The 15,673-nt window shown below is 35.1% G+C and overlaps 1 protein-coding gene across 6 annotated transcripts in view; it reads left to right on the top strand.

Annotated features, from left to right (window-relative positions):
- Positions 1-15,673, top strand: part of LOC145675518 (uncharacterized) — a 290,842-nt gene that overhangs the window by 221,410 nt on the left and 53,759 nt on the right. For 2 of the 6 annotated variants that reach the window (XM_081745978.1, XM_081745977.1), the window contains exons 7-8: positions 5,118-5,296; positions 13,037-13,247. The exons of the other annotated variants lie outside the window; for them this stretch is intronic. In XM_081745978.1, the coding sequence (XP_081602104.1) occupies positions 5,118-5,296; positions 13,037-13,247 (390 nt within the window). The remainder of the gene's footprint in view (positions 1-5,117; positions 5,297-13,036; positions 13,248-15,673) is intronic. 6 annotated transcript variants of the gene reach the window in all.

Raw genomic sequence — 15,673 nt, forward strand, 5'->3', positions numbered from 1 at the left:
CCGGTAGTTGAAATGACATACAGCCTGTGTGTTAAATTAACACAAGTGTAGAATCTTCGATGTTGTTCTCTGCGTGATTGCCAAATATGTTGGGCATCTAATTATAAAGACTTATGAATGGGCATCTAATTATAAAGACTTATGAATGGGCATCTAATTATAAAGACTTATGAATTGAAGCTACAGACAGAGACAGTAGAAAGAAATACTTAAACAAATCCAGGTATACGCAAAATTTCAACATGCAAACCGCGCTATGTATTTTCAATTGTTTTACGTAATGTTTCTGAAGAAATATGTCAACGGCGAGAAACAACATCGTATTACTGTGTCACTTCTACACTGCGCTAGAGCTCACCAGTCAACACCGGGGATTGTGCTTCAAAAATGGCGGAAAACAAGTAGAATCACGATTTAAGAGGCAAACATATTATAAGGATATAGGTAAGAGTTTCGTATCATTCTTGAACAAGATATTGGTGAAGGTTATGTTTCGCAACATCAAGAAATACTTCACAATAAATGTTGGAGAGGACGTCAAAAAATTTTATGAAGATTTTCTATATGAAGTGTTCTGTAGTTTACTATTCTTCTTTTAAAATTAGAATTTTCAGTAAGCGTAAGCATGCACACCACATGGTTTTCCAACACAGAAAAATGGTTACATCAACACCACACACGAAATTGTTTCAACACCGAAATAGGTGCCGTAGTGACACAGAAGTGGAGTGGAACTAACACCAAAAATGGTGTTAATCTGGTAGTCTGACCTTGAATTTTAACACAGAGAATGTTGAATTAACACCAAAACAATGTTACTTGACCTTGAATTATGACACAGATTGTGTGTTGAAATAATAAGAAAATGATGTTGAAGTAACACAGAGACTGTGTTATATTGATACTTGACATGGTGTAATAGTAACACAAAATAATTAACACACTACACACTGTGTTACTTTCTTCGTGTTGGTGCAACACCGCCACAAGTAACACTCAACACTTTTTCCCACACTACCGACCCTGACATGGTGTCGAATCAACACCGAAAATACTAACACAGATCCGAATTTAACACCGCTCAACACCGGTTGTGTGTTAAAGAGGTAATACACTCCCTGTGTTAAACGCCAACACCACAGGGGCTGTGTTGAACTAACACCGCATAGTGGTAGTCACACTGGAACCACTGCCCTGTGTTAAAACTGAGTTGAATTAACACAACCATTTTTTACTGTGTATTCAACATTACATAGTATATTGTGAAATACACTAACCACCTCTATCATGTATTTACTTTGGCCAGAATTCAAAACAGATTATGCTAATATTGATATTCAATATGCTTCGACAATTTATGTGACATTGCATCAGTCTTTATATTAGTCGTTAACTCAAGCGGATAACTCTAACGTAAGAAAAGCTAGCTTAAAGAAGTGGAGTTTTCATAAGAGATTTTGAAAAAAATAAATAGCAATATATATATATATATATGCTTTCTTTATTCAACTACTGTGCATCCGTCACTTGTCCGCTCAGAAGCTCAGATAACATGCGAATGAAACGTGATATTGGGGATGTCAGTACTGACAACTTGCGCCCAGGATTTTGTAAAACTTATACGTAGTAGAGCATAAAATACGGGATCTGACCTTATGCTTTCTTAAACGATTATGTTTTCCATTGAGTTCAATTTAAAATAAAATGTTCGAAGTAAAGTAACTCATAATGTATGCAAATACATGACAAATTCATATATCTTCACACATATCAACTTTGCTTTCCTAGTACTGTATTTCTGAGTCCTATGTTTTACTGAGTCATAGACTTTTGGGGTTATGGTATGCAACCCAACTTACTCTCGTGTTATTTTGGTTGCCTAACTACCTCGTAAGTTCCTGAAAATTATACATCTTTACATTGAGGGTGTTCGCAATTCAAACTTTCTGACACAATTTATGCATAATTCAAACTTTCTCACATAGTTCAAAAATAATTAAAACTTTCTGACACATTTAAACATAAAGAAACAGACGTAACAACATTAAAGTCAAGTTCTTATCAACGCCTGAAGGATATATATATTGTCATTCGAGGTTGTTTAAAATCAAATTTGTAGTCAATAGAATAATGGTATCTCGAGTAAAGAAACTGTTAAAACAGCAATTAAGTCACATTCTCATCAGCGCCTGTTAAGTGATAACATCTTTTCATTTGGGGATGTCTAAATTCAAAATTGTAGTCAAGAAGACGATGTTATCTTAGATACGTAAATAAACAAACACAACAGTACTTAAAATCATGTTCATGTTTTGGTATAAATGTACGTTTACGTCATATTGTCAACTCGAGAGAACCTTCTGTACGGGTTTCCAGTACTGTGAAGTACCTATGTGAATTCTGTTAACAGAACCAAAAGATTGAATATAATATATTTCGAATATATTATCAATTTAGCACTACTTTATTCCTGCAACGTATTCTTTTTTCGCTATTATGTCATTATGTCATTATGTCATTATGTATGAAGTAAGCATGCCATTTAAAAAAATATCTCACTCTACTTTTTTTTAAAAAAAATAACAATTATCATTCCACTTAGAGAATAAGGTCTACTGTAAACCTCAACTGTACAGGGTTTTCATAAAGTATGGACGGATTTAATTCGCTTATAATTTACATAAAAATGCTCATATTGAAATCAAATAAAGTGCAAACGGTAGCGGAAGGATTAAATTTTTACCTGTAATCTGCACCAGCTCAGTTCATTCACCGCCACACCTCCAACTGGGCGCCATTTACGTCCACACATTCGCGTAGGCGGCGCTGGAATCCACTCACAGCGTTCCGCCGTGTTTGATCCGAGATGCCAGCCCTGATTTTGTCCTTTAAGTTCTCCAAACCACTTGGCTTCTTTGCATAAACTTCCGTTTTCACATGACCCCAAAGCCAGAAGTCGCAGGGGTAAGGTCGGGTAATCTTGGCGGCCAAGCGGTCGGGCCACCGCGGCCAATCCATCGGTTAGGGAATTTCTCGTCAAGGAACTGTCTCACCTTGATTGCATAGTGAGGGGGTGCCCCGTCCTGTTGGAACACGATGTCGTTCTGGATTCCACGTGCCTCCAGTTCTGGAATGAGGTATGTGTGCAACATATCCAGGTACGAATCTCCATTCACGGTCTCCTCTTCAAAAAAGAACGGTCCCCTGCCCTCTCTGACCCTTGCCCTCCCTCTCCCTCTCTCAACGTGTTCAGAGTTGCCGCTTATCTAACAGTGTTGCCAACTAAAAATTTAATCCTTCCGCTACCGTTTGCACTTTATTTGATTTCATTATGAGCATTTTTATGAAAATTATAAGCAAATTAAATCCGTCCAGACTTTATGAAAACTCTGTACTTCCTCTAATTATCGAAGTGAAACTTTCCATAATGCATTGTGTAGGCCAAAAAAATAGGCTTTCAGATACTGGGACATTTGATCCAATGTAACGAATAAGAAGGAAATGTAGCCAAGAAGAGGGAAAAAGAATATTTTTCGATCTTTTTCCCTAAAATAGGAAATTATAAACATGTATCTCGAAAATTTCTGATTTTTCTACCCAAAAATGGAAAAATTTTAATTTCCCTAGTTGGCAACATTGCGCGCGAGCCGGTCGAAGTGATGTCAACAATCAGGTATCCATACGAGGTATCTACCTGATAACATTTTAGATCTCTCAGCAACGAAGGAAGCTACAGAGAAAAAAGAAAATTCGAAAAGTCTCGGAATTTTTTTACTTTGGGCTGATTTGAGAAGGAAATTGGACACCCAGAAGAAAAAAAAAAACTAATTTGAGAAACTATGGTCCAACCCAATATCTTGAATAGTGTCCACATAGGAGCGGATTAAAAAAGTGACAAACCGTGTGCGCCACTTTGGCCACCTGGGTTCGAAAAGGTTAAAGAAAGATGGAAGATGTGTGAATGAGTGACCAAGGTTTTAAAAACAAGATTGTGCGTTACCTATTGTTTGCTTATTTGCATAGAGAGAATAGTAATACCGTTTACATCCATACTGTAATGAAACCTTTGTTTGATCACATATTAGTGTGTGCTGTGGTCAACAGAATGTTCACAAAATTCTCTCTGTGCACCTTCGTCTGTTGTCACGTTTGAAATTACCAATTTTATCTTAATTCAATTGAAATTGTCTCGTTTCCTTTAGTAGCGTACAGAGCATTACGAAGGAATCCAAAAATATTATTCTATTTTATTTAAGTAATACAGTTTACAATTATAAGTGCTGTATAGCCAGTGCCGAACTGGCCACTTTGGCTACTTGGCAATCGCCAAGGGCCCCGCAGGAATCACTGGGCGCAGGACCAGTAGGCCTTGGTCGAATTTTCGCGATCGCAAATGGTTTCTTGAGTCTTCGTACCAAAAACGTTGCGGAAGTCTAAGTTGGTCTTTCCGAAAAAAGTCTTCTTGCCCTCCCCCCTTACTCATATCAGTTACTCCACAATTACATTTGATTGTCTCAGTATTATTGTAACTTATTTTCTGCGATCTGTTTTGCACTACATTTTTATTGAATACAGAAAATACGATTTTGTCACTTACCATGTTTTGCAACTGATGTATATGTATATATCCAAGGGCCCTCAAGCTGGCCAGTCCGACACTCTATGTAGCAACCTTTACGAATAATCGCCAATAATGCAAGTTGTTACAATTGAAAATTGAAGAATCGTTGTTGCTTCGTGAACAGTGTTTAATACAGCAATGCAAGAGCCGGATTTTGAAGTGCGTGTGTAAAATATTGCGCTGAGACAGATTTAAAAAAAGAAAAACATGTATTTTAATCCAGTGACCAAATTTATAATCAAATAGTATATCTGTAAGGAAATCATGGCAAAGATCTGCAAGGTGCCTTTCTAAAAATGTTGTATATTATATTATAAGAGAATTGAAGATTTTTTTTTCTCGATAAGTTGTGAAAAATGAAGAAATGGGCTTATCTATTCAATGATTATCTATTGTTTGTTTTCGCTAACTACGTATTCTGATATTTAATAAAATAGAAGTTTACGGAAATTTGTGGTAGGTTACTGGACATGACATAGTGTTTGTGTTAATCTAGCAATTTTAGGGATGGAGTCGATCATCACAGAGAAGGCAAACAAAATTAAGATTGAACAAGTGATTTCTGAGAGCGAAAACGAAATGGTTCTGGAACATAGTTCATTGAATATGTTTTCACCGAATGAAGATTGTGACCTACCACCGATTTCAGAAGTGGACAGATCTACCGGCAACTTGGTAAGTCTTCTATTTTACTATTTTTTGTTCATATTTCACGTATTAGTACTTACAAGTTCAAATGGATGAATCGAATTGCGGAATGAGACATAGTGAAATTGATAGAGGATGTGAAAATATGTGTTATGTGCAAAGTTATAGCGGCTGAGCGCCATAAGAAGCGGAGGGGGAGGGGGTCAAAGTTGGTGTGAGAAGGGCTATGCTATATTATAGAAATACATCAAATAAACTTTTGAATCGTAAAAATAGTGAAAGATAGACAATACAAACGGTGGTAGTTTCACATATTTGCAAAAGAAGAATGGGCAGACTAGCCTCCGCCGCCTCACGAACTTCCGCCGCCATGTTGAAATCCGTCATTTTGAAATCTGTGATATTTTTTTGAAATGGAAAGATAATCATGTAATATATCGATTAGGGTCAGTATGTTTTCAAAAAGTCAATTATGAACCTTAGTGATCGTTATCTGTACTTATTTGGAAGATCTAGGATTATCTTTATAGTTATTTACGAAAATTCAGGAGACTGATACTGGTATGTTGAAAGTTTAGATTATCACGAAAATAAATGTAAGCTAAACATATTTACAAGCTAAGAAAGCTAACAGTCAAATGTGATATTCAAGTTGTACATTAGTGCATTATTATTTATGACATTATTTCCAATTTGCTTTATATAGTGCCGAAGAGAAACGTTCCGGTCTGGATAAACCGTTTCCCCCCCTTTTTTTGATGCTTTTGGTCGGAAACAATGTGGTTTATATAGCTACGTTTTGTTAAAGCACATACTTACTAATAATATAGACTATAACACAATAAAATCTGTTAGATTGGAATGTAATTATTACGTACTATACGTAGACCACTACTTTTTTTTTTTTTTTTTTTTTTAACCATTTGCTACATTTTTCACTCAACTTTCTTTGTCCACCTTCGTAAGCAATAGCAAATTGGGTCGAGCGTATCATGTGATATCTGGATGAAAAGTGGACTACTGAAGTCGACTGTGCTTTAAAGATAATCCTAACTTTCAACATACGAGTATCAGTCTCCTAGATTTTAGTAAATAATTATAAAGATGTTCCTAAATCTTCCAACTAAGTACAGGTAACAACAAGTAAAGTTCAAAATTGACTTTTTGAGAACATGCTGACCCGAATTGAAATATGACATGACTACCTTTCGATTTAAAAAAATCACAGGTTTCAAAATGGCGGATTTTAACTTTAAGATGGCGGCGGAGGTTCGTGATCTACTCTGTCCATTCTTCCTTTGCCAATATGTGAAACTACCACCGTTTGCATTGTCTATCTTTCACTATTTTTACGATTCAACAGTTTATTTAATATATTTCTATAACAGTATAGCTCTTCTCCCACTAACTTTGCCCCCTTCCCCCTGCGTTTCTTATGGCGCTCAGCCGCTATAACTTTGCATATACACATATTTTCACATTCTCTATCAGTCGCACTATGTCTCATCCCGCAACGCGGTTCATCCATAGGACCCTTTTCTTGTTAGTGCTCACAAATACGAGTTTTGAATGTAAGTTATAATGGTTGTATTTGGTTCTAATTCAGTATCTAGAAATCAATTCTTTTTTATATATATATATATGGGATATTAGTGCTGTTGTAATTATGCGCATTTATTTTTGTTATATTAAAGCATATAATGCAAGTGATTTGAAGGTGTGTGCGCGTTGACTAATCTCGCGAAATTGAATAGTTAATTAACAAATTTGAAAATTAACCTTAATGAAGACATACTGAATAGTCTTATAGTGTTATTACAAATATTTTTCTCTATTTCAAACCTGAACAAATCTTGTTTAACATTTAGACTACATAGGCGCCCACTTTCTAAGTTTCTAAATGGGTCCTCAGGTTTCGGCACTAATGTCCCGCTTTTTTTTTTTCTAAAGTAGATGCAATGGACCAGTGGTTCCCAAATTCTTCAATGAGAGGCTCGAAACACTATCAAGACCTGCTGAAATAAAATGAACGGTGAAATTATATTTAAATTGCAAAGGCAAAATAATAATAATAACAATAATAATAATAATAATAATAATAATAATAATAATAATAATAATAATAATAATAATAATAATAATAATAATAATAATAATAATAATAATAATAATAATTTTAATTCGTTTTAGCACGATTTCCTAAACTTTATATTGAACAAAATTCCTAAACATTAAGAATTTGTTTGTGAATTTCAAACGTATTTAACAAATATTGGTCAAAATAAGGAGACAGAAAATTATTAAAATAATAATGATTAGAGCCAAACCTTTAAAATGGAGCCGCAGTGGCTCAGTGGTAGAGCGTTCACCTCTGGTGCTTGGGGTTCCGGGTTCGATCCCAGTCCCCGCCAAGTGAACTTTGTGGTGGACAAACACCGTGTGCGTGGGTTTCCTCGGGGTTCTCTCGTTTCCTCCCACTTTCTTCATTCCACCACTTCATTCATTTCTCATAACCACCGTCTCCTTTAGCCTAGCTGGCATAATCGTGGGACATAAAACTCAAAGATTTCATTTCATTTTCAAAACCTTTAAAATATTTTAGGATAATTTGAGTGAAAATAGAAAATGATTCAACTGTCTTCTAATTTACTTAAAACATCTCTCATTTTAAAAAAGAAATATAAATTAACATAATCAATCACCAAGTTCTTTAAAGAAATGATTATGCAAAATTACACCCACGGATTATTATTACTATCTTTCTAATGTTATATGGCTCGATATGCCGTAAACCTTGTAAGAGTCTAAAATAGATATTGATAAATTATTATTATTCAACACACACACACTTCTGTCTTAAAATTTTACCTGAGATCACATGCACTAAGGTCTCTTTTTTATTATTCACCGCATGAAAGTATAACTTAATTCGAACTCAAAAGTTTAATGGGTGCTCAGCACCCATAAAGTATCTCAAATGGGTGCTTGAGTCTCGGAGCATTCACGTAGTCGGCGCCTATACTCCGATACATGAAAGTGGTATCACTTGAAACGGAAACTAAAAATGTTTTGTTTTACATTTGGTTCACAATATCACATGTGCTGAATGTGTTTCCTTTGTCACGCGACAACTGCTGTGATGTGTATTTCCTGAAATAGATTGTGACATGCTATAAAACAGGTGTACAAAAACAGTATTTTCGCCAGGGTTAACTTCCAGAACTGGTTGTCAAGCAGGACCCATTTGAGCTTCAAGTCATGTTCTGTGTGTGGTGGAAGTACGAGAGAGTAATCCACTTTAAATTCGTTCTTAACAGTCATAGCATCAGTGCTGACCTTTATTCTGAACAGTTGGAGCGGATGTGTGCTGCACTACGCCAAAATATCCTTCATTAATGAACCGAAAGCTCGCTCTGCTGCAACAGAATAACACAAAACCACACTTGGCTCAAAAAAATGCAACAAAAAATTTAGGAACTTCATGAGATCGAACTGATGTCACACCCGGCATATAGTCCCCACCTCACCACATTGGATTACTACCTGTTTTCGTCTATGGCGCACTTCCTGAAATCAAAGCCAATTAGGGCTTGAACTTCAAGGATTTCAAAGTAATTCTATGAACTGCACTTTTCTAAAACTGCTAACGGCCTTACCTTACAGAGTGAGTATGATTAAACATAATAGTTTCATAATAGCTTTTCTCCTGTCACGCATTGAGTTAAATAAAGAAGAAACCACATATTTCTTAATTTTTATTCATGGGCCGCCATTTGACCGTCAGGACAATCAGTCTTTTCTTTCGAAGATTGAGTTAATATTTCATCACACATGTGATGATGGATAATATGTTGAAACTATTTTGGACCCAATGTCTGAATCTGTTAAAATCAGACTTTAAAACACCTACACCTATCGCAATCAACATAATTATACTGGTGTTTTATTTTTGGATTAATTTTGCTTGATAAACCTGCAAATTGGTAAAATTATACATAGTGAGGAATTAAATGTAACGATTACAAGCAATTCAATAATTAGTATGTCTCTTAAGTCCATAGTCATACGTATTACATTGGGGGGAATTAGTTTTTCTTTTATTTCATCTTTCGCGTTCAGGAACGTTTGTCATAGGGGAAACCTGAGGTGTTCGTAGACAATATATAACTTTACTTTTCAGACACACTTCGTATGTTTCTCTAGAATTTTGTGTTTTGAGTGTTCTACTGAATTACTTTTTTATTGCATTATTAAGTAAAGTATTTCCAATTTCTATTCATTTATATAGTATTATTATTTTTTAATTCATTTAGATATTTGCATTAACTCAGGCGTCTTAATAGGGTTAATAGTAGCTCAGTAATGGAACACTTTTGGCGCGTCAGTGTGTTCACATTGGCGGGTTATTTTTGTTCAACACTCATTTGTTGGTTTGCTATTCTTTTACAGTGATTGCTCCTTATTTGTTGTATTTTTAAAAATATTTCCTTGGTAACAGTATCACAGGTTAAGTAAATAATTTATGTGACATTTGATTTGTTTGAAAATATGATTCAGATATGCTTGTTTGTAGGAAATTGTGATTACTCGCGTAGAAGTTTTAATTGCAGGTACTAAATTCTTTATTGAAATTTCGTACATTTGATTTAGGTGATGAAGTATGTAGTTGATTTTCAAGAATGATTAAAAAAAAACTAGTGTTTAAAATATAAATACAGAGCGAAATAGAAACTCACTAACCCGGAGCTTCATTTGAAATTTTGATGTTTATTCGCGTTGCCAACTTCTGTAAGTGATGCAGTTTGCAGCAATAGCAAGTTATTTGGGTGAATTTGGCAACCATAGTAACTTCTGTGAATGGTAAAGTTGACTTTATAGCAACTTCTGTTAGTAATGCAGCTAGCAACCCTGGTAACTTTTGTAAATGATACAGAGTTTGCAAACCACTGGCAACCATAACAACTCCTGTGAGACGTAAAAGTTGCAACTTCTGTAAGTGGTGCAGCTGTCAACCATGATAACTTCTGTAAGTGATGGAATTCAGGAGTATCATTTCAGAATTTGCTTGTGGGGGTAAGTTTCTGCATCGACGTAATAGTTTCACGTTTTTTTTTTTAAATTTAGCACCATTAAAATATATGTGTCACTCAAGCTCAGGGGGAAATTGCCCCATCCTTCACAAATGACACCGCTGACGAATTTTGCAACCATAGAAACTTATGTAAGTATGGAGTTGGAAATTAAATTTCTGTAAGTGATGAAGTTGTCAACTATTTCAAGTTCTGAAGTTGGAAACCATAGCAATATCTGTAAACAGTGGAGTTGGAAACCTGGCTACTTCTGTAAGTGATGGAGTTTGCAACCGTAGCAATTTCTGTAAGTGATGGAGTTAAAAGCATAGCAACTTTTTTAAGTGGTGGAATATGGAGTTGACAACAATGTTAACTTCTGTAAATAGTGAATTTGGTAACCATAGTAACTTCTGTAAGGCTTGGAGACGGCAAATATATCAGCATCAGTCGTTATTACTCTGTTGCAAAATTGGATTGTAAAATTCAATTTGTAATCGGTAAGTGGATGTGTTCCTTGCAATTACTATGTAAAACTGAATCCCAAATTAAGCTCATAAGAACATGTTATTTTGTATTTGAACATTGATAGAAACACAGAATTATTGATATTAGACTTTGGATACAAATTCTTTGATATTCTACCACTAGCAAATCAAGCAGTGCGAAATAGAAACAAACTGTCTACTTTTTTCCATGAATGCAAGAAAATGTATTTTCTCCTCGAAGTAGTATCATTAATCTATGTAAGCCTCGCGGGAAAAGATATTTTGAACTGAAGATTAGTCGTTACACTTTATGAATTCTGTTACACAATCTGAAGTTATGAAACCATTCCAGCCAAAGCTTTTGCAGGCGTCAGATGAAGCTGATGATCGTCTTCATTTGAAGTTCTGAATATGGTTTCCCGTACAACATGAAACTGATCCATATTTATGAAAGAAAATTTTCTTGACTGATTAAACCTCGTTTAAGCTTAAAAGCGGTATATAAATAGGAAGTATTGTGTTTACTGAGGAAAATTCATAGATTCTTAGCATAACTGTTTGAAGTGGCACTGCAGTGAAATTATTATTACTGGGCCATTCCGTATTGAAGCCCCGAACCATATCGTGCAATGTTACAAGAAACGTTTATTCCAGAAGTACTTGAAAACATCTCTAGTTTTGCAGGGCTCCAGTTCACGTGACAACAGGATGTAATACCACCTCCTTTTCATTTAGAAGTGAGAAACTTCAGAATGAATTATACCCTAATTAGCTGTCGAATTTGAGTTTTTATTTTACATCCTTGTGCAATATCGAAGTTAAGGAGAAAAGGATATTCTATTAATGTCGGCACCCAACCACTACCGAAGGATGGGTCTGCTACAGTTGGCGAATGCACAGTCCATCGTGCAAGATTAATCTTCACAGTATAGACCGTTCCTCACCACACTATTATGCCTTAAAAGAACTTAATTACAGGGCAAGCCACTGGTACAGAGAGATTATCTGTCGAGAAACAACGTATTGGCTCCAAACTTATGCTAGCTCGCATCATACAAGTTTCTGCTGTGAAATATGATAAAAAAATAAAGTTTTTGCTTAGAAACAACTTAATCTACGTCACTAATAACAGTTAAGGGTTAAATTCCAATGTTGGTCGTCCGTTTCCAGCAAAATTTTGAAAATTTACCGGGAAGAAATGGATAATTGGCTCGTTTGTGTGCTTGGTAATATGTAAGGAGAGCGGAAGTTGCTTTTATTTTTTACATATAGATCCTATATAAGCGGTTGTAAACATGGAACTATTTGACAAACAGAGGGAACTACTTGCCGCAAGGTTATCTCATAATCGTGGTTGCAGTTGTACAGAGATTTTGGCCTGGATGTGAGTAATACAGTTTCTGAAACAATACAGTGATAATGAGGAAAATGTTTTTAAACTGTGTGAAAGTCATGGATTAATAAATCTAATAACAATCTAATAACAGATCACAGAAAGTGTGGTAAGCAAGTAACTGCAAAGAAACACACAGAAAGTTATACTTTTCAAGGTAACGGTAAGTCACATGGTGAAAGGTGTTACTGACGGAAAGCAGAAACGTAGAGAACATTTATAAAGCATGCTCATTTACCTCTGGTCTAACCTAACCTAATCCAACCTTACGCTTTTTGTCGAAAACCAGGTGGAGGACCAACTTTGGAATAAATGTCACAGTTAAAATAGTCATTCTAAAACCTAATAAGAGTTCTCAGTTATGCCATTTGTGAATCGGTGCTAGAACTATGTGAATCGATAATCATGGTTTCCATTTTGAATACGTCAAGAAATGGGTAATTAAAGGTAAGAACAGCTCTGTATCCAAAGTGTTAGAAGAAACGACTTTCTTTTCTTCTTCTTTTTAAAAAAATCGTTCTGTTTTACCATATGTAGCTAAGATCTAAGATGAATTCCCGTGTTCGAAGAATTTTCAGTAGCAGGTCTGTTATGGTTTTTAAAATCTTCGTGTAAGTGAGATTGTTAATTTAAGGTTTGAAAGTTCATTCTACGTTTAGATTATTATTATTATTATTATTATTATTATTATTATTATTATTATTATTATTATTATTATTTTTTGTACAACACTCTAAAGACAAAATTTCAACAATAATCTGCGCCCTTAATAAATATGAATGCTGTTATGACAAAACATTGTAACGTTTCTTTACAGATCATGATAGGTGAAGGTGTTCATATCAATGAACAGATGCTTGAAATGATAAATATGGTGGATTTTAGAAAAATGACCAGAAGTTTGGCATCAATTTTGTTTTCTCAAACAGAACTTGCAACACGATCCGTCACAGGACAAAAGTCATATAAAAACAAAGGAGAAATTATTAAACCTGCTTTGAATAAGCGAAAGGTTCTCGCAATAATATGTAAGTATCTGAAAGTTTGTCTGTTCTTGTATAGTTTGGTATGTGGTGGTTTGTTTTCGAAAACATGCAGATCTATATACAAGCTTAGGATTGAGTATAGCCCGCTCCCCCCAGTGATTTTTAACGAATCATTGTAATTCTAACGATTCATACTAGTTCATAATGAATCGGAATCGCATGTTATGAAGATTTAAGATGTAAATCTTGTGGTAAGGAAGCTTTAGTATAAGTAGTAGTAGTAGTAGTAGTAGTAGTAGTAGTAGTAGTAGTAGAGTAGTAGTAGTAGTAGTTAGTAGAAATAGTAGTAGTAATAGTAGAAGTAGTAGTAGTAGTAGTAGTTACTAGAAATAGTAGTAGTAGTAGTAGTAGTAGTAGGAACGGGTTAGAAGCCCCGCAGGGGTTGGTTGGGTTCTGTTCTCGATATAAGTAGTAGTAGTAGTAGTACCAGTAGTAGTAGCAGCAGCAGTAGTATTAGTAGAAGTAGCAGTAGTAGTGACTCTTCCAGTTCCGGTGACAAAGAACCGGGAGGAGCGGGCTATACACAAGCCCAAGCTTAGCTCAATACCAAGACAATTTTTAAAAAGTATGAGGTTCGAACCTAATTTCGTTTGTCAGCTTTTTGGAAAATTTATAGGTGAAATTGCTGATTGTGCTTTAAAAAAATGCCAAAGCATAACACATTTCAGATGTATTAAAATATTAAAATCATATTAATAGGTAAGGGTTGTTCCAAAGTTGGGCGCCCGTTTCCAACATTTTTTTTTTTTTTAATTTACAGGAAAGATATGAATAATTTGATCGTTTGTGTGCTTGATAATAGATAAGGGTCTCGAAAAATCTGTTTGTGTTATATATAAGCGGTTATAAACATTGGACTATACGGCGAGCGGAGGGAACTACTTGGCGCAAGCTAACTAAACAGTTGCATTGTGGGAAAGTAACGAGCATTTATGTTACCAACATGGCGAATGTACAAGGGCAATGAACTAACAGTTTTAACATTTGTGAAGCAATACGTTGATAACGAGCAAAATCTTTTAAAAGTTTGTGAAGAGCACGGATTAATGAACCTAATAACAAATTGCAGAAAATGTGAAAAGGAGATAACAGCGAAAAAACGTGGCAAAAGCGGACGCCCAACTTCGGAATAAATGCCATAGGTAAATACGGGAGCCGTCCAGAAAGTAAATAACGATTGCGTGTCGCTGATTCCCCACCACTGCGATCGCATACGCGGCAGTTAGCTCCTTCCTTCATCTCAGTGTGAGTCGAGTCTCAATGCTGTGCGGTGAAACTACTTGTTTTTGCAGCGATTCAAAATCGCGATAGCAATCGAAAATCCCGCCAAATGTAAAGTATGGAATGCCATTCGCTTTCTGAACACGCAAAAAGTTAAGCTTATTGAAGTTTATAGGCAAATAAAGAATGTTTATGGTGATAGTGCAATGAACGAGTCGTCAGCGAGGAAATGGTACATTATGTTTAATAAAGGAAAAAACAGTGTGCATGATGAAGATCGGAGTGGACGGCCATCACTTATTATGGAAGAACTGAAGGAAAAAATGAAAAAAAAAATCAGAAAAACCGACGTTTCATTTTGACCAAATGATTTTCAGTTATTCCCGAATATTAAGGAATTTTTAAGTGGAAAACAGTTCGCAAACGATGAGGAACTCAAGTAAGCAGTGGCAGCCTGGCTCAAAATTTATGGCGGGAGATGAATATAACATCGGCATTGAAAAACAGGTCCTGCGTTGTAACAAGTGTTTTGACAACTATGGCGATTACATAGAAAAGTAGACTAAGGTCCTGCGGCTTTGTAAATAAAATTTTATGCTGATACTTGAAAAAAAAAATCACAATATCAAAAAGTTTTTTACTTTTTAGACGACCCTTGTTATTGGTAAGGGCGAATATTCTCATTACCGGTATTTAAGACAAAGCGACATGATTAATTCATCAAATCAAAGTAGTTTTAAATTCGAAACACGAACAGTTTTCACAAAGAGTTAAAGCACGAAAAGATAGGATCAAAAAGTGCACTATGTTTATAGAATACACATGAATTACCACATATCAAACTGTACATGTAGCGTATAGATTTTAATGAAAAGGGTATTATGGAATTTGGATTAAGAGAAAAAGAATATGGTTAATTTTGAAACTATATTTTATTAGTATATAAGTACCAATTTTGGGGTGAGAAGTCCAATCTATATGAACTTCCATCCAAGTATGCAAAGAAATATTGTTCTTAGTTACTCTTGTAAATAATATCTCAAGTATTAAGTGTGAGAAGTTTATAATGCTAGAATCTTCCTGCGGCTTTTAACGTGGATCAGCTAACTTATGGTATTTTTGTTACCGAAATTCTTCAGAGCAGAAACTTAAAATGCAGTCGAGGTGATCGTACTATAAAGTACTCG

The sequence above is a fragment of the Thermobia domestica genome, chromosome 18, assembly GCF_964235325.1.
Source record: "Thermobia domestica chromosome 18, izTheDome1.hap1.1, whole genome shotgun sequence".
Classification (NCBI taxonomy): domain Eukaryota; kingdom Metazoa; phylum Arthropoda; class Insecta; order Zygentoma; family Lepismatidae; genus Thermobia; species Thermobia domestica.